The sequence below is a fragment of the Melanostigma gelatinosum genome (genome assembly GCF_949748355.1).
Source record: "Melanostigma gelatinosum genome assembly, chromosome: 15".
Lineage (NCBI taxonomy): Eukaryota > Metazoa > Chordata > Actinopteri > Perciformes > Zoarcidae > Melanostigma > Melanostigma gelatinosum.
This window is the reverse complement of record NC_136648.1, coordinates 19004737-19024950: the sequence shown is the minus strand read 5'-3', so window position 1 is coordinate 19024950 and position 20214 is coordinate 19004737. Positions and strand designations below refer to the sequence as shown.

General features: G+C 46.3%; 1 protein-coding gene across 1 annotated transcript in view; it reads right to left on the bottom strand.

Moving 5' to 3' along the window:
- The window catches only part of carmil3 (capping protein regulator and myosin 1 linker 3), a gene marked incomplete at both ends in the record, with an annotated part of 60999 nt that overhangs the window by 32820 nt on the left and 7965 nt on the right, over positions 1 to 20214 (bottom strand). Inside the window, 11 exons of the mRNA XM_079284947.1 lie at positions 1169 to 1278; positions 3884 to 3970; positions 5539 to 5633; positions 7317 to 7405; positions 7872 to 7947; positions 13695 to 13768; positions 13937 to 14007; positions 14428 to 14522; positions 16395 to 16516; positions 16664 to 16723; positions 17685 to 17735. Of these exons, the coding sequence (XP_079141073.1) occupies positions 1169 to 1278; positions 3884 to 3970; positions 5539 to 5633; positions 7317 to 7405; positions 7872 to 7947; positions 13695 to 13768; positions 13937 to 14007; positions 14428 to 14522; positions 16395 to 16516; positions 16664 to 16723; positions 17685 to 17735 (930 nt within the window). The remainder of the gene's footprint in view (positions 1 to 1168; positions 1279 to 3883; positions 3971 to 5538; positions 5634 to 7316; positions 7406 to 7871; positions 7948 to 13694; positions 13769 to 13936; positions 14008 to 14427; positions 14523 to 16394; positions 16517 to 16663; positions 16724 to 17684; positions 17736 to 20214) is intronic.

Here is a 20214-nt window from a genome sequence, read left to right as displayed (position 1 = left end):
CTCAGAAACTGAGTTTAAGTGTGCACAAAGGGTCTGAAGGAGCTCCAGTCTTTAGCGGCACCGATTGGAGAGAGTGTGCAGACACCAACAGGTAGCCACGGTGCTTCACCCGCCGCAGCTTTACGGTGGCAAAGAGAAAAGCACCCTGGGAAGAAAAAAACTCACACAAAATCTAGGCGGTTTGTCAGAAGGCAGGTGGGAGACTGAAGTCAGCTGGAAGGGGGCTTCTGTGGTCGCATAAGAGCTTTTTACCCATCATATCATCATAAACACACTGCAGCATCCCCAGCGGGAAGCATCATGCTGTGGGGACGCTTCTCTGCAGGAGGTCCAGGAAGGCTTGTGAGGGTAAAATGAATGCAGGAAAGAACAAAAATATATATATCCTGGATAAAACCTGATGCAGGCTTTAAAAAAAGAAATGTTTTCCACAGCAAACAAGCGTAAAGCAAAAGCTCCTCAGGTAAAAACAACAAATTCAATGTCCTGGAGTGGCCGAGTCCACAGTTTGATCCAATCCAGAATTTGTGGCTGGATTTGAAAATGCCATTCGGTCACAATCCCTGTGCCACACGACAGAGCTCGAGTTTGGCAAAGAAGAATGGGGACAATACCTGTGCCAACATGTATTTTATATTTGTTATTAATTTAGATTACTTTGTACTAATCTGTATTCAATTGGACATTAAACGGTATTTTTCTGTTGCCACCTTAAATTCAACCATGATTTAATTGTTGTAAAACAGCGCTAAATGTTTCCATCCACTGGTTTTATGCACAAACTACGAATGTGTCCGTCCTGGTGGTGTAAATTCTCCTGTCGGGTGCAATTAAACTACTGCAGAAGAGCGTCAGCCAAACCTCAAATACAGCCGTGATGGAAATACGTAGATGTGTAGCATTTCTGTTGGGTTACAGGAAGGTTAGTCTCCTCATCGCTCCACACAGAACTGATGGTTCAGCTCAAGCTAATTTCACCTTCTTTTTTTTTAAAATCACGTCATGAATTATTTTCTCGAATATCCGGCATATTCACTCAAAGTTTTGTTTCACGGAAATCAGAAATGTGCATTAAACAGGTGGATGAAGACACACTTAGTATAATAATTGTGTGTGTGTGTGTGTGTGTGTGTGTGTGTGTGTGTGTGTGTGTGTGTGTCCCCCTCACTGTGGCGTCTTCTCCGGACAGAACCCCGGGGTTTTTGCTGAGATCCAGATGCAGCAGAGAATTGGAGTAGTCGTCACTTGAACACAACGCCTGGGACAGAGTAACCACACCTAACGGGGGGGGGAGAGGAAGAAACGCAGCGGTAGGGATCAGGACTTTGGCTAGATACATCTTCGAGTCATTTAATAATCTTACAATCATCATTTTTTCCCCCACTGGGCCAATTTAAAGCTCAGGATGTAACTTATTAGCAACTAATGAATACAAAACTCCATAATGAAAGAGGATGGGCAAGCTGTGTGGGGAAAAAATAATAATTGAGCAGAGACTCGTGAGCTCATATGGCAGGTTAGTATCAAACAAGCTTTTGGGGGAAGCCAGCAACTTTTTTTCCCAGCATCCAAGTGGACCCTGAAAGCCAAAACAAAAGAAAATCACTCTCTCAAATCAGATCACAACACAATTACACCCCCGGGCCCGATGGAACCCCTCATTAAAATCCTCACCCTGCAAGACTGATGCAAAGCACAGCACGCCGTGGCAAGGTGAGGATTAAATATAGACACGAAACACGGGAGAAATATGTGGCAGCGGCAACAAATGTATAAAAATCAAAAAAAGTCTACAACCGCCGTTAATCTTCTCTGCTATTCACTCGACGCTGCATCATCGATTATAGACAGCAGTTGTAGGAAGTGACTTTTTCCTGCTCTCAAGCAGTTGGGGAGAGCGAAGACAGCTACTGAAGCCGGCAAGGCGCTAAGCTCTTCATCCCTAATTTGTAGCGATTAGGAGCGAAATGAGGGGAAGAGGAGACGGGGCGTCTAATCCCCCACTTCATCTATCCATCAGCCTTTTAGGAGCCATCCGGTCCGTGTGACAATGTCAAGTGTGGGGGAGCAAGGGTGATGTATCGGGCCTATTTGCATGTCTGATTACATCTCGGAGACGTGTGCGTGTGCGTGTGTGTGTTTCGGAGACAGAGGGGAGAGGCAAAGAGATCTATAAATATTCAACAAAGCCCAGCCCCTGCAAAGTCATACCTGCACCCACCATTCAAGGTCAGCACCATCACCGCATTCCTCCGGAATCACTGTGTCAATTTGTCTATAGAACTTAATCACACCAAATCACATGCATTTCATTCAGTCACATGGCAGTTACTGCTCCTTTGCTACCTCTCTCTCTCTCTTTACCTCCTTTAGCTCGCGCTCTCTCTGCGACAGACAGTGCAGTAAATGTGACGGTGGCTTCAAGAGCCCAGATATCACAGAACCAGAGTGCAGTGTACTCTCCTCTAAAAGCACAGAACACCTTTGGTGTGTGTTGAGTTTTTGTTGACACAATTTATCATATCCAGAAACTGTGAAAACAGAACTTGTTGTCTGATTTTCATATTCCAAACGATCATTGAACAAATCACGTGTGACGGATGCTTCGATCAGGGAAAATAACCTCATCCTAGTGAATGATTAAATCAAAATCCCATTCTTCTTCTTTTCGTTTCACTGAAGCGTGATGGTTATATGACATTTTCCCATTTTTTTACACAGTCCTTTGCATTTTCATTGAACACTGCAAGGTCTTTTGAGTCTCAGGGTTGGGTAGTAGAGGACAGACAAGGCAATGCTCCACAGTATGGTCTGCTTCTCCACATTCACATGTGGTTGGGCCAGCCTTGCAGCCCCATCTGACCAGAGCAGCTTTTGATGGTCCCGTTCTTGTTCTGAGGCGGTTTAGTGTTTTCCATTGAGCCCATGGTGCTTCTGGACCAGGGGGAAGGTTTTCAGTGGGCGGTATTCCCATGACAGTTGGAGGAGGGTCATTCTCAAGCTTTTCCCTCCAGAGTTGGAGTCTGGTTTCTTCCCGAGACTTTATTAGGGACTGGACATGGCTGAGAAAGCTTCTTCTTGATTTCAGCCGTTGGGCCGGAGGGTGACATCCATGGAGGAGATGGCGTTCATCGCTAGTAGATTTTATTTTCTCGACTCGGCTGGCAACTTCCCGTCTAATATCAGCAGGGGCAATGCCAGCGAGGAGGTGAAGGTTGCTTGTGTTGGTGGGTTTCAAGCAGCCAGTGATCAGGCGGCAGGTGTTGTTTCGTGCTGGGTCAAGTTTCTTGGCATGGGTTGACCTCTCCCAAACTGGACGTGCATATTCCGCAGAGGAATAGCACAGGGCCAGAGCAGTAGATCTTAATGTGTGTGCTGTGGCTCCCCATTTGGAGTTGGTCAGTTTCTGTAGGATGTTGTTTCGGGAACAGACTTTGGATTTTGTGTTGTTGATGTGCTCCTTAAAGGAGAGAGTACGGTCCAGGGTTACTCGATCTATCTTTGGTCTCGGCTGTTTAGTGGTGGGTTTTCCATTGAGCAGCAGCTGGTGCGCAACTTGGTTGGCAGTGGTCGTATACTGTTGCCGAGCTGCGGTTGATGGATCGTTGCTGATTTTTCGGATGAGGCGAAAATCCCATGAGTACTATATTCTCACAAACACAATGTTACCATCCACCGCATAATCATTCCTGTCCTGAGCTTAACTTCATTTCCTCCAGATATTTAGTGAACCTTCACAGAAGAAAGATTCCGCTCCGATGAAGTGTCTTTGCGCAAGACACTGGATTTCAGCACCAGCCCCAAAATGTAATTCGACATGCATGAAGTGCTTGTGTTTGTGTCAGCCACTAGAGGCTGCTGTGCCTGAGAGGAGCACTCGTACCTTTGGAGGACAGCGAGGTCTTGGAGAGGTTGAGGAGGCGCAGTCCCTTGTTGAGGCGACACACTTGTTGGATGAGGTTGGAGACTCCTGGTTTGAGGAGAGGGGGGGGGGGGACAAAGAGAGGACGAGAAGATGAAGGCCTCATTTAAATCACACAAAAACTATGTTTTGATTGACTGACAAGTTGATTAACAGTAAATAAATTGGCAACTTTTTTGATGATTGGTCATCTGTCCTTAATCTAAATGCTGCATTAAAAGTGAATGTTATCTTTAGATTTTGGAATGTTGTCGGACAGAACAAGACACCACGCTGGGCTCCGGGACACATTTTACAGACCAGACGAGGAATGAACTAATCAAGGAAATAGCTGACATAATCAATAATCAGAGTTATTTGTACTTAGCCCTGCACTCATCCACTTTTACAGTTATGAGCCCACACAGAGCTTCACCACTTATCAAGCCAAAATTAAAACCTCTCTCAATGCATCGCCCCCAAAGCACACATATAGCGATATACCCATATGTATACTGAAGCTAAACAACATCCCACCAACATACTAACAATCTCACTTCCTCCCACATGCCCGGTGCAGCAACAAACCCATAAAAACACGCCCCGCTTCAGCTCAGCGATTTCATTAAACACACTGCTGGCATGAATGTTGATAATAATATGATAGAATATGGTTTTATTGCTGCGGTTTACATTCCTTGTGATGCCAATTTAAAAATTCTCAACAGGAATGTCCTACTGTTTTTGTGTTTATCGTGAATCCCTGTGTTGCATAATGACAATAAATGATCCCTGAATCCTCGACTTATCTTTATTGAAAATGAAATGCTTTTTTGGTTTCCTGGTTATGGCAGCAATGTGTGTAAAGAACTCTTACTAGCATTTAAGGAGTAAAAATAACCACATTGTAAGCACTGAAGGCCGTTCTTTACTGTGATTAATGGGATTATTGTGATGGTGGTTAAGGCTGAAGCACTTTTGTGTCACGATGAAGTAAGTCTGCACACTGTCAATATACACACACACACGGGGTGGCATGGGCGAGCACAAAGAATGTATTGAAGCGAGTGGAAGTGACATGTGTCAGACTGGCGTACAGAAAATGAACTGATGAGTGACTGCCGGGCATGCAAAGCCTGGCGCCGGCATACAAACACACATACACACGTGTCTTTTTCCCCAGTTGTACAACAGAAAAAACCCAAAGAAGAGAGAACGCTGTATAATGGTCAATATTGACTAAAGCACACACAAATGAAAACGTATGTTTGTGTACGTGCGTGTGTGGCGTAACCGTATAAAAAGAGGTTCCGTTTGTGAGCCGCCATGTGGGCGAGAGTGAAAAATGAAAAGCATTTCTCTAGCGAGGACCACGCATAGACGTGGCATGAAAGATAGATGAGAGAGAGAAACAGAAAGTAAGGGGTTCCTGCGATGAGAGACATTGATTTGGAATTCTTTGAGAGCGAACAAAAGCGGCGGCAAAGTGAAAGGACAAAGAGCGGTGCCGCGACAGAGACGGCAGTGGGGGGGGGGGGGGGAGAGAGAGAGAGAGAGAGAGAGAGAGAGAGAGAGAGAGAGAGAGAGTGAGAGAGAGAGTGAGAGCGAGAGAGAGTTCACGGAGGTCAGGCCGGCACCTTGGTTGTCGAGCGTGTTGTGAGCCAGGTTGAGGGAGTGAATCACAGAGCCTGGGTTTTCAGACAGTGCTGACGCCATCTTCTGCGGAAAATCCCTGGAGACAAAACGTTGAAGAAAAAAGGGAGAATTAGAGTTTCTGTAAAAAATTGCAATTTCGATATACGTTTCAAAGACTGAGTGAATGCGCCGCAGAGATTTCCCTGCTTTAACTGAATGTAAAGTTTCCCCATTACTCTCGGTAAAGGGTGCACAGTATCCTGCTCCAGCAGCAGCGCTGGTCCTGTGGGGAGATGTTAATTGAACTGAAGTGGGTTTGTGCTGTAGTTGATTTTAAATGCACACATGTGGAAAAAGTTGAGCTGGTGTTTTTTTCTTATTAACCTTATCACCTTATTTTTGTTATATACTTCCAGATTTAAGTTATAATTTTGCCAACTTTTTAAGGCTTTAGTGTCTCTCAGTGCATCGATTGGGTTTTTCAAGCCTCCAAATTTGCGGTCTTGGTTGACTCTTACGGATCTCATCAACCTCGTTCCAGCAACAGCAGGCAGCTGTTATCAGTGAAACAGCGCTGATAAAGCCACTGCACACATTTCCGCCTCGCACTTAATGACAGAAAGACAAAGTGAGCGACTGGCTGCTGAACATATCCGAGCATTTAGCAGCTAAACAGTCAGATTTTTCCCTTCAGGAGTCGGTGGAGAGTGAATATTGGTCAGAAACACTATATTCATGTTGCTCAGTGTCAGTTGGATGTGTAATAGGCTGTTGTTCACTAATATGAGGGTAATACGTCACTGTTATGTCATCAGAATTAAATGAATCAAGGCTCCTTTTCACGTCAAATACGTGATTTACTGTAGCTGACAAAGAGATTTATTTGGTGGGAATCCCGCGTCACAAAAATCCCCTTCAAGCATGAGCAGTCAGGATTAATGGAACTACTTTCTTCTTCTTGTAAACAAGTGATTGGAATAAAATGCTTACTGAGCTGTACTTTGAAATGTGGGCCTGCAAGTTGCTTTGAAATCTCTTAAAAAGCGCATATTTCAAATTACATTGCAAAACGTTCATTCCAGCTGGAGTCTATTAAGTCATCTACCGTCGTGTTCAGGTGTCTTACTCTGGAAGCTTCCTTTTTCACTTCGCTGGTAGCGTTTTGGTGCAGTGCTTGTGGAGAGCCTCTAATACTAATTGCCCTCTCTCTCTCTCTTGGAAGTGATTTAACAGGGAAAGTATAAGAACTTCATCATTAATGCTGCAGTAAATCATCTTGCCTCGAGGCAGCCAATTCATCTCAATTAATACCAAATAAGGAAACCGCTCCGCTACATGATGCATGATACAAGTTTTGCCAGGTGAAAGCCCAAAATTTCACTAATGGGGAAACAATACACCTGCCACGGGCAGACAGGAGGGACCTTTATTGGATGAAAGCGTGGCGGTTAAGAGAGGTGTGAGGGGGAGAGAGAGAAAGGAGGGGAGACAAAATTGGAAAGGTTAAGACTGGAGAGTGTCGAGGTGAGGATGAGCAGAGAGTTGAGACGAGCGGAGGTGAAGAGGTGAGAGGAGAGAGATGAAAGTGAGAATAGAGGACACAAGCGAAGCAGAAAAAGGAGAGGGGAGATGTGAGACTGGAGCAAATAGGAAAAGGGCAAAAGAGGAGAGGTGGCGGTGTGTTTGAGAGGCCAAAGTGTAAGGAGGGGAAGAAGAGGAAATTCGATTAACAGAGAGCCGACAGGCACACAGTAAAAGCATCTGGTGAAAGGAAACTTACGATTTGAGTCCTGCATTCTCCAGAGTGAGCTCCTCCAAACTGTTGGACTTGCTGACGGTGTGCAGGACCTGGTCCACCACCTCCGACCCCTGGAGACAAACACAGGGTCGTGTGACCGGAGGTTTCACGTAGAGGAAGGATAGAGGCAGGGGACGATAATAAAGGGCTTTTAGGTCCATACATAGTCTATGAGGCGATTTATCTGAATTTAACGTAACCGGGCATCTTTAAAATTTGAAACCAAGTGTTGCCGGGCTTCAATGATCAACACGTTTAATCTAATGTCCTGTAAAACTTAGAAAAGTATCGGTTGAACTTTTGGAGCCGACTGTTTTCATGCAGCTCACCTCAGACGGACGGATACCACTTACTCTAATGCATATTATGAATATTTAATAAAAGAGATTAAGCGATTTCTTCATACACATTTGGACTGCAGTGTGCCAAATGAGTAGATAAAAAAAAGCTTCTTCCATATAATAAATGTAATCTGATAGCACACAGTAAAAGCAAAGGAAACGTGAAAAAAAATACGTAAAAAAGAGAGATAGTTACAATGCGCATGTCCTTGCAGTGCAGCTTGGTGAACCAGGTGTTGTACGCAATGGATGCCACGATCACCGCCAAGTCCCTGAAATGGACACACACACACACACACACACACACACACACAAAGATAAAATGCAAATCTTTAAATTAGCAAACTCCATCTGCTCCAAACCATTTGATGTCATTGATCCATAAATCCGCATTATCGTGGGCCAAACTTTTTTCTTTGCTCGCCCGTTTAGTAGAAAGCAGTTCATCACTGTGACAGAGAGTACACTATGTGGGCAGGGCCGCTTTCTGAAAGATGACTGACACTGCAGCCCTGCTGAGGAGGCACAGAAAACAACAACAAACAAAAAGAAAGATGTGAAACCAATGCCTGGGTCAGTGGATTACTCAATGAAGCCCTCGTTTCATCCCAGCTACAGACCTCGAACACCGCTACATCCACTGCTGCACAAACAGACACGCAGCCCACAGACCAGCCCGTGTGTTTGTGAGGGGAGAGCGGGAGAGAGGGTAGAGAGAAAGAGGGAGTTTCAGAATCCTCCAAGGTCCAACTAAAGACACACTGCTGCTACACCTGCTGTACATCATCTGACAAACAAGCAGCAGCACAGAGAGATGGGAGGGCGGGGGGGAGAGAGAATAAGCCCAGAGAGACGAAGAAAAGAGGATAGCGAGACGGAGGGGAAACACCGACAGGAAGAGGAAGTGTAATCGAGCCGTGGTGGGTCCTGGTGCCAACAACTGCAGTAGCCAGGACATTACAGTAGATCTCAGAGGAGTAAAACGGCTGCAGGCTGCGTTCCTGTTCCAGGACCATGCCAGCCATCAGACCGGTCCGCTCTGACTGACTGCTGCCCAGTGTGAGTGTGTGTGTGTGTGTGCAGATGATGCACACGTCAAGATTCATCACCAACACCAGCTGTTGATTGGCGTTTTGACAGCGGGACATGTAGCTCGACCTCTACGTCTCACTCAGTCATGCAGCGTGTTGGTGTTTATGCGTCGTCTTGTACTCGTACACGAGGGCGTGTCGGCCGCAGCAGCTCAATCTGACGATGTCTTCCATTTAGCTTTGGGAGTGGAATCGAATGTTGAAGACTAAAACTACAACTGAAGGGACAGTTAGCCTGCATTGTCCAAAACGTAAAAGAACCCGCCGACCAGGACCCTCAGGCCTCATTCACACAACATCACGCGTGGCTGTCGGCGGTTATTTGATTGGATCAAAATTCCAGGTGTGATTCAAATTCTGTCAACAGCATGCGGCCCCAGATCTACGACCACACAAACTGCCTGCTCATGTGTGAACATGTCGACCTGAGCAGACACCCAAAGGGATGTAAATGGGGTCCGTAATTATCCCAATGCGTCCCTGGAGCAAACCGTTTAGGCTCCAGCAGTTATTACAGCCCACGATATGTTCTTAGACCTCACCAGGAGATGATCTTAGACCTCACCAGGAGATGATCTTAGACATCACCAGGAGATGATCTTAGACCTCACCAGGAGATGATCTTAGACATCACCAGGAGATGATCTTAGACCTCACCAGGAGATGATCTTAGACCTCACCAGGAGATGATCTTAGACCTCACCAGGAGATGATCTTAGACCTCACCAGGAGATGATCTTAGACCTCACCAGTAGATGATCTTAGACCTCACCAGGAGATGATCTTAGCCCTCACCAGGAGATGATCTTAGACCTCACCAGGAGATGATCTTAGACCTCACCAGGAGATGATCTTAGACCTTCACCAGGAGATGATCTTAGACCTCACCAGGAGATGATCTTAGACCTCACCAGGAGATGATCTTAGACCTCACCAGGAGATGATCTTAGACCTCACCAGGAGATGATCTTAGACCTCACCAGGAGATGATCTTAGACCTCACCAGGAGATGATCTTAGACCTCACCAGGAGATGATCTTAGACCTCACCAGGAGATGATCTTAGACCTCACCAGGACTGGGGTTAAGATAGAGAGTTTCTCCTGAGATGGTTCAGAGGAAAAGATCACGGGGTCCCTGACTGCATATGTGCTCAGACTATCAAACGGCAATAAGCCCATTCGATGATTTAACAGTGTGAGGGTAAAGCTGGTCCACAATAAACAGGGTTCCTCCTGACTGCTCAGTAAATATCATGGCTATGTGCTCATTAGATTTCATACTTCTTGTGAATCATTTTGTTGTTAGAGTGATAAAGAGACAAATGTTCTGAGGCTGGGGGAGGGGGGGGTCATTAATATTTAAAACATTAATATTCACCTTGTGGAGACAATGAATATTCATAGCACTTTGTGAGAACATCCTTGCCTTGGAAGGTGCATATACTGACCTGACACCTGAGTGGCGGCACGAGAGTCAGAAAGGTCAGAAGGCACTAAAAATCCTCAGGATTCATCCTCTGGGGACTATAAATATTCATACAAAAACTTGACAGCAATCTGGCCGACTGTCGGACAAAAGTCGGAAGACCGCTGGAGTTTGAAGCGCAGCGATACGCTGTATGGTAACAAATCAATGCCGCAGTCTAACCCCGTACAGGCCGGTGACTCAGGTCCCGTACCAGCGACAGCTGAGGCGGACGGCAGCAGTGAGCTGTGGAGCTGCGGTCCTGCTTCAGTGACGGGAAGAACTAACCAGACAGAGAGTTGGACGCTGCATCCAGACTTGTTAGCGAGTAAGCGTGTGTGTGTGTGTGTGTTTGGAGGGACTGTCAATACCAAGAGGTGCCCCAACACACACACAGTGTCTCCTCTGCAACATGGTATCATCCTGCAGTGGGCCAGACAGAACCATTCGACAGGCAGAGTTTGTTTGTGAGTAAGCGCGTGTGTGTGTGTGTGTGTGTGTGTGTGTGTGTGTGTGGGGAGTGATTCAGAGAAAGAGAGCTGGAACAAGAGAGCTGAGGAAAATAAAGGAAGTGGATGACAACAGGATGTCGGCTTTCAGCCACGAGGAGTGAGTGGAGACGATGTTCGGACCGACAGCAGTCAGCAGAAATAAAGCCTTGTCCCGTCGTTCGTGGTAACGGTAGACGAGCTCAATCGAGAGGATGGGAACGTAGAAGGACAAGGAGGGGAGGAAGGGAGTAATGCGCCGCAAATAGCTTCTGGCACATGATCATGGAAAGAACAATCCTTGGATCCTTTCTACAGTCATTCGCACCCTTTCTTGATTGCTTCCCTGCATCGATTCTTTGTTTTTGTGATCCCTCGCGTTCTTTTTGTTAAATCTTTGCTGCCCGTATCAATTTGGATTTGATAAAACTTCTCTAGAATAGGAGGGAGAGAGTCTTTAGTGTTGGATTGCAGGCTCAAGGGAACAATATGTTCGAGGAGGATCTTAAAAAAAAACATAAAAAACAGCAAGCTTCCCCTGCAAAGACTTTCTCTTAATCACACAAACTATATGGAATATCGGAGGGAAAAACAACCCCGATGCAGTGATTTTAGCACTCGATGTGAAAGGCATTAATATATTCATGAATGCTGCTGCAATCATGCCTCTATGAATGGCTTTTTGATTTAGCAGCATGGCAAGGCTTCGCTCCTTTGATGAGGAATGCACTTTTTTAAAGTGGGAACGCATCCTCTCCAGTCGGGATTGTTGTCTCGACACGGGGAAGTAGAGAGAGTTCCATAGGCCTCTGGGTTCTTCGGAGGACAAACCATTCCTCAAATGAAAAATGAAGTGCTCCATTTGCATGTCGGCTGTCAAAAAATCTTTTGATGATCGGCAGCGCTCGAGCGACACGTACGCTCTTCCTCAATATGCCTGCGAAAGGAATGGGTGGAGGGGGAGGAGGGGGGGGGGAGGAGAAGGCATATGGCATTTTACAGCTGTTTCAACGCGCCCTGGATTCTGCCTCTGACAAACTCAGCAGTCCCCTTCTCTGTGATCTTCCCAAACTTCTAAACACAACTGAACAGAGACATAGGACAGCTAGAGAGCCAGAGCGAGGGAGGCAAGGCCAACACACGTCACGTTTTACCCAGGGAGGGTCTCGTTCAACCAACAGACGCTCCGTTGTCACGTCAGACCAGAGTCTGGGACACATTTTTCGCGCAACATCATGATGCGGAATGTCTCTCAAAACTACAGAGTAGTCAGAGGGTATTGGGACGATGATGTGTTTTTATTGTTTTGCGGGTCTGCGCTGCAGAACAGCGGATTTGAAGCGCATCACATTGCAAGTTACACCGCTATTGGTTTGGCATGTCTAGTAGTGTGCACGCACATTTACGGTGAATGCCTTGTGTGTAGGAGTGGGGGAAAAAAAAATATATATATATATATATATATATATAACTCTTTACTTATCTTCTACAATTACAAAGACGTGTTTTCGCCCATCGTCTGGGAGGTGATGTCTTCCTCTCCCGATGCAGACGGATTGGAAAAGTTGGAACTGTGCCACGAGAGAAAAGCGTAGCTCCAGGACTGTGTGCACGCTGCAGCGAAGCCTTTGGGCACAATTGTAATTGATTAATTCCCAGGGAAGAATTAGTTTGACACGACTCGTTGACGGCAGGCTTCGCGCGCATGTTGGCAACGACAGCGGCAGAATCAAGACGTCTGGCTGTCGCACGCAAGGGCCACAGAATTCCGACAGGATCCCGACCGTTTCAGAGCAACAGGTGTTTCAGTTTAACGAGTGGCCGTGTTAACTGGTGACATTTGGCCAAATGTGTCCGCGGTTGCTCGTAGTAACTCGTTGGCATAGATGCATACCACAGGTGAGGATGTATTTCAATCCGTACAAACACTTGCATGCGTCCTCGTTGTTCATTGTAAACGGGTCTACATGCACGCCTCGCATGAGGAAGGTGAAGAGTTTTGGTAATGCTTAAAACAGGAGGGGTCACCTACCACCTTGAGACCATTTGCAAACTGCAGTAGAACTGAACTCAGATGATTTTACAACACTTTCCGCTCTGACTGGGTGAAGAAAATGACACTGCTCCATTACCCGTTTCATTTCAAAGGAGCTGTGCCTGTAAAGTGATGTGGATAACGATGGGTTTCCCCGGCACCAGCCTCGCAGCAACAGGGTGCAGGCTATTTCCCACTACCGGGGACGTTATATTAATAAAAGCACAGCGGAGCACCAACCTGTAGGCCAACTTCTTTTGCTGCGAAATAACCTGTCTGGGAAAGGTGGAATTGACTGGCTGTAGCTTAAAAAAGACGGGCCAATTTAGTTTGTTTTTCCAAAACGGGTCGCCTCGCAAAATGACGTGTGAAGAGGTCACCTTAAAGCTGTGGACGTACCAGACATATTGTGTGACTTTGAAACTAGTTTGGAGCCAATCGCAGTCCAAGATTCAACTCGCATCACACACTCATTTGCATACGAGGGGAATGTTCTTGAGTGGCAACGTCACGCACCAAAAACCACAATGCAGCTAAGCAGGCGCTTCTCTTTCTTGAGATCAGACTGAAGTTAAAACGCAGGAAACATCGATTATGCCAACTGTCGGCTGATGTCTGTGGATTACGGACAGCCACACAGTGACTGCGACAGTACTTCACAATATCAGATATAATGAGTTTGTGTTAACTTGTCCAATTACTTTCTGTTCCCGAATGGCACCCTGGTGCGTTTGTAAACATTCTCGAATTAATGCTGAAAGTCAGCACTTTGCTCTCATTTCCACTGCTTCATTTCAGATCTAATGTCTCGGAGAGTCAACACACACACTGACTGCAGTGCAGGCTGCTGCAGAATAAGTTTGTGTCTTTCCAATCAGTGCACACTGGACAACTGCATTCAGTTCTGGTCGCGTTGAAGATGTCAATAAACTAAGTCACCTGCTGTCCAGATGGCTGAAATCCAGTAAATTGAACTCCCTGTTGTCCTGAGAGTGGTAGATGGTGTCAACATCCTGGACCGGAGGAGGGGAGGAAGATGAGAGAAAAAGAAACGTTACTGAGTTACAGAGAGTGAGAGCGATATGGGACAAGAACTTCAAGAAAATGTTCCTAAATGTACAAAAGTCGAGAGTATCTGAAACGACAGAAGCGGTTCTGTGCAGCCTGTATAGTGTCCTCACCCACTGCACTTCTTCTTTGCAGCCGATCCCGTTGTAGTCGCAAAGAGCCGCATAGGTCTCAGAAAAACCTCCTGAAAGGGTGAAGAGGAGACAACAAATCAATCCAAACCAGACCGTAACGGATCAGAAAAGGGCAAGGATGGAATGAACTCAGAGCGGAGGACGCCAGGTAGGAGTGAAAACGGGAAACGCCAGAGATGAAAGAGGGAGCGAGACAGAGATCGTCAGCAGAGAGCGAGTGAGATTAGCTGTAAATATTGGTGGGGAGATGAAAGTATTGCAGCATGAAAGAGCACTTCTTGTAGATTAATGAGATTACTTGCAGAAAAGGGAATGCATCCAGCAGCTTTGGTCCTCTGACCCACTTAAGGATGAGTCTCCCAACGTGATTTGGGGCGAGTCAGTGAGTCAGCGAGCAGATGGACTCTTGAAGTGCAAGCGCACATGTCTGTGTGCTTGATGCGCTATGGACAGAAACATCGACAACTCACCGCATGTTTTCTGGGCATCCAATGACGATTCAGAGTTTGGTGAAAACGTGTGACTTCCTTCACTCACGTCTTCCTCTGCTCGACATATAGGAGGACTGGAGGACAAAGAGGAAGAGAGCTGGTTCAAATAAGACCACAGTCTACAGACTGAAATATCTCAACAGTTATCAGACGAGCTGGACAGACACTTTGTGCAGACATTCAGGGTCCCCAGAGGATACATCCGAAGGACTTTCCTGATATTCCAGTCTCCAACAAAGTGGTCTTCAATATCTACACTTTTGAGAATCAGTGTTGTGACTAGAAAGCATCTGGTCCAAATGATGGGTTGCGGCGGGAGTAAATGTTATGCTTCGCCCCTCCCTCAGCTGCTGAAGTGCCCTTAAGCAAGGCACCGAACTCCCAGCTGCATAAGTGGAGCACTTCAGTGCGCAAGAGACGGTGCAAGGCTGCTTCCAGGTGTGAATGATTTAAAGACTAGAACGGTCCCGCTGCCTGCTAGCGCACCTTGCTGCGAGACGTAGCCATGAATAAAAACACAACCTCAGACGACTTAGTAAATAAGGATCGTGAAAAAGGGGATCTGACCGACACAGATTCAGATCCAAACTGTGTTACTACACGAACAGCAGCTGCATGATGTTGTCAAAAATGATAACGCCGCCTGATTTGCATTGGCAAGATGCTAATTTGCAGCACACTTGTTCCTCATTGATTCATCCAGTCAGAAATAGGATAAAAATGTAGCGGCTGCAATGTCGAAACTGCTTATGCAATTGCTTTGCTGGTGAATAAATCCCTGGGATGCTTCTTTTTGTTTTTTAAAGATACCGTTGCTTCCCGCTGCAATTATATACCAAAAGAAAAGAAAAAACAACATATTCCTCTGCTTACTGGTTGTTTTCTTTCAAACATTTCTCTGAGAAAAAGCATCCAGCAAGCAGAAAACAGTAAGGAGATCACCAAGTAAATACTGTGTTGGAACACAACACTGTGCTCTACCTGCTTTGGCTTTTTGATAGGATTACACCACCACACCAACACACACCACCCTTAATCCCATTTGTCAACAAATCACACAACACCAAACCACATCCGTGACCTTAATCCCCACCTTGTCTCGACAATCGTCGCCCGCCCCTGGTGCGCGCCCGTTATCTTGATGCCATCTGCATTGTGTACCTCAATGCAGCGGCACCAATCGGCGACAAGGCTGCAGAATCAAACCCACAACAAACTGCCCTCCCTTCGCTCTTTATTCTCCTTAAATGTTCTCACTGGAAGCAATCATCTGCCACGGCCCTAATGGAAAAGAGACATTCCAAAAAGATGACAGAGTGCGGAGATAGCCTTGTGCAGGTCGATAGTCCGATCGCAGTCAATTCCATTGCTCTTAGAAATTGTAGCTGAGACCCGAGAGAGAGGATAATACACTCTGCCTCGCTTGCCTGCTCACCCATGCCCACATGACCATGGGACAAAACATTTCCAGGGCTTGAACTTCACTCTGTCCAGGCTTTGCTTTAGTGTGCGTCCTCTGTGCGTCACTCTTTTAGAAAGTGTAAAGGACATACACAGCCCACTTCAGCATTTTTAACTGGAGGAATGGCTTTTTGACTGGAGGCCGGAGCCTATCACTCCGTCAGTGACAGTGTGTTCTTATCCTCATTGCCTTCAGGTAACTGCCTACTCGGTGTCAGCTGGTTTATTTAATCCCACTGATTGCTGGGTGTTAAAAGTCTCCTGTGACACAGAAATGAGTTGAATGCAAACTCCAGCGACACAAGAATGCATTTGGCTGCCGAAGAGGGAAGCTGCACGAAAGTGAGGCTGCCAAGTTGTGCCGACGCACACGTCGAGTGCTGTTAACGTCGGCCAACTTGTCTTCGCTCCTCAGCGCGTACAAAACACAAAAACAGGAAGACTTTGTTTCTTTGCCCGAGGCGCGGCTGCTCGGAGATGCTCACGCATAAATGGAGTTGTTGAAGACTCGGGAGAGGGCGTAATTGATGTGGCTGACGATGTGATCCAGCTGGTCCTGGGTCTGTAGTCTCAGCGAGTAGGTGGTCTTGTCTGTGTCGATGACAACCTGTATATATATATATACACACACACACACACACACACACACACACAGGTTAAAAGTTGCATCTACACTGGTATATACAGGTATAACACTTTAAGCAGCTGTGAAAGTCCAAACTGCAGGAAAACACTTTGAATTTCAGTGCGTTACCTGGTGTTCCGGATAAGTGTTCATTGCTCGGATTTCCAGGAAGTTGAAGGTGACCTCCATCTGAAAAGAGCAGAAAAATGTTTTTGTTTTGACACAGAGACGTTGTCAAAATTCCTATTTTTCATAATCTGCAAAAGGATAATTTCATCTTTTTAGAACTTGGGTCTTATTGTCATGGTTGGGGCCTTTTATGAATTCATGAATCTTGGGACCTACTGTGCTTGATGTAGTTGAGCACACAAACGAATGAAGGGGATTATTAATATGCTGGGTGCTCTTGGTTTCAGTTTCAACTGTTGGCTTGCCGATGACATGCGGGCAGCAACTCAGGAGAGCTCTATTAAATCCTGACTCAGGCTTTATTAAAATGTGGATATTGTGTAAGTTACGTGTGATGAGCTGGTGTAGAGGACCAACATAACAATGGGAATGGAGAAAATGCGAGCTCCATTAATGCCCCGTGTGCCTTCAGAGACCGCTCGACTCCCGGCAACATTAAGAGACTACTGCTCGGTCGGGAAGAGACAAGCTTTTCCAAACTTTCCCATAATCTCTCTGCAAGCCGTGCCATGATGGATCAATTTGGAGGGAGCCACTCTGAACAAAAGAAAATGAAAAAAGCACTTGAACAGTTGCCTTATTTACAGCCTGTCTGATTTCACAGCTTGCGTTTCTTGCCCGTTAAGAGTTTGTTGTTGCGATGGTGTCACTGTCGCAGATGTCAGCAATTACTCTGGTGATGACTGATAAGTGATCGTGAGAGCTGCATGAGTGAGACCCAAGTTATAAGAAACTTGAACGATCCTTTCAGAGTAGTTTGACATTTTAGGAAATACGCTATTTGCTTTCTTGCCAAGAATTAGGTGAGAAGATAGAAACCAGTAAATAGGAATCTGCAGTGGGGATGTCACGAGAACGAGATACTTTGGTACCAAGTCACCACAAGATCAAGAATCACCACAAGATCAAGGCTGGCAAGTGAGAGCCATACAATTCCACTGAGAGCCGGGGGAACATTTACCTTGGTGGGCACTTTGACAGCAAAGAGATACAGTCTCCATGTTGCCAGGACCTGAGGGGAGAACACATTCATTTTGTTTTATTCTGTCACAGAGCAGGAAATGCAAATTGCAGCAAAAAATAGCACAGCACAAACACCCCATAGAGAGAGCAAATCATCTCTGCGGCTCGTCCCGATGACTCGTAAGTCACGCTAAGCACTCCGGACATTAGCTTCGCTAATAAATGACGACTGTGCATGTGTGTGTGTGTGTGTACGAACTATTGCGGGGAGATTGAGAGTCATGCGCCGAGTTGTGTTGATGGTACCGAGCAGCACTCGTTCAACGGCTGCCTCATTGCGTCAGGAGAGGGAACTAATGGTGAGAGGAGAGGGAGAGGGCAAGGAAGACAGGGAGAGCAAAAAGAGAGGCGTGCCTCTGCCACGAGAAAGGCATTTCCATTTAAAAAGGTTCTGGGCTAGACAGAAAATGTGAATATATATTCACCTCTGCCGATGTAATTAATCTCATTCATAATTCAAAAATCCATAATTAGCATACCCCATGCATGCCCCGTGCATCTATATGCCTCGCTAGCTCTTACTCCAGTTATTGGCCACACTTTTGGTTTTGCTCTCTCAGCTGGCTTTCAAATTCCCTCTGTCATTTCTCTTCATCTCCATGGAAATCTGTCCCCCCCCCCCATCATTTTCCTTAATCCCTAATCCCTCCATCTCCCTGTCTGGTTTGCTCTTCCCTTAACACCTCACTCCATCCCCTCTTGCCCTCGCCTCCCTCCCTCCCTCCCTCCCTCCTCCAAACTCCCCTGTCTCCTTTCCCCGATTCAGTTTTTCCCTTTTCTTTTTCTGCTCCGTCGCTTTCAATTCCTGAAGGCCCCTCTGTGCTGAATGGCTAATGGCGCCCCGCTGTGCGGCGGTGAGAGGAAGAAAGAAAATGAAACGTATAAAGATAGAGACAGAGAGCGAGAGAGAGGGGAAGAGGGTGAGACAGGAGGCGATAGAAGGACAGAGACACCAGCTTTCCCTGCTGACAATGAAGTCTTTAGATACTACACCTACTCCCCGGCGCCACAGATCAGCCCTGTGTCTTCACGATATCGTCATCCGTAACAGACTCCCACAGGGAGGAGATGGAGGAATGACAAACGAGAGAGCAGAGGAGACGGAGGGCTACCCCCGCCAAGAGAAGAAACATCTCACTCGCACTAAGCTGGTGGAGAGGCCATCGCAGAAGACTGTTAGTCCAATCACAGCGCCATGTCAAGTTTGAAAACTCTGTTACATAAATCCAGGAAGGAGCGGGGGGGGGGATGTGTGATGAGACCTTGAGGCGCACAGATAGAGGAGAGAGAGAGGTGAGACGTAGTGAGAACATGAGAGACAGAAGGATCTTCTTCCTTTGAAAGCCTCTGACAGAAGAGCTGAATGCAAACAGCAGCATCAATAATGCAGGAGCTCTGACGGGTGCCGATTTAATCCTCTGATGCTGAACAAGGCCTCCTGCGTAGGGTTTGTCCTCTCTTAATATATCATTTACAGTCCATTGAAGTATCATTAGAGACAATCAATACTCAAGACGGTTATTTTTTTTTGCCTACTTGGATGAGTTGTGTGCAGCAGTGAAGAAAAATCTAAAAAGGGGTTATCTTATATCAGATACAGGGTTTGAGCCAGAGCGCGACAATGTCTCCCTTCAAACTTAAAATGTCACTTCACTACGCCCAAGTGTTAACCACGATATCGAGGGCCGGATATATTATGTTAGCAGGCTTCTCATTTTTACGGTGTGACCATAAAGCAGGCGTGACAGCTCACATTTCACTCAACCAAACCCGCTTACGGCCCATTTTCTTCCGTTTTACGTGCACAACTACAGTCTGCTGGGTTCTGAGTGCTGTCAGAACGCTGGTGACCTACACTCAACACTGCGCCTGAACGCATCCTGTGTAGACGGAGAACGGAACACGCGGCTGTTAAGATTTTATAAGCTGCATCAACATTTATTCTGTAAATTATCGCTGTTATCTGGTAAACATGCACTGCGAGCTCGTGGCTTTACACTCTGGAACTTCACTCTCAAAAGATAGATTTGGAACTCTCTAATGGCATGTAAACAGCTGTGATCAAGTCCCTTGGCTGAGTCAATAAATCATCAAGTGTTCCCTCAGTTGTTCTTTAAATACATCATACAACAACTCAAGCTACAATAACTGCATCTTTCTAAGCATCAAGTCATAAGGATAAATTACACAGTCATTAATATGAATTAGCCAGAGCTAAAGCCAAGCCCCGCTAGCCGCCCCACGTGGCCTCCGCAGATCAATCGGAAACCCTGAAAGCCCCGAAGAAGATTAACTTCCCGCACAGGAAATCCTCAGAGATGAGATCGTCGACGTTTTGTGACCCGGTCAGCTGAGAACACGGCAGCCGACAATCTCTGAAAGTGATGAGAGAGGAACTGGTGGATGGTGGTGATGGGTTGTGGTGTGGGGGTGCAGAGGTGCCCTTGCTGTGACGGCACGGTGTCAGA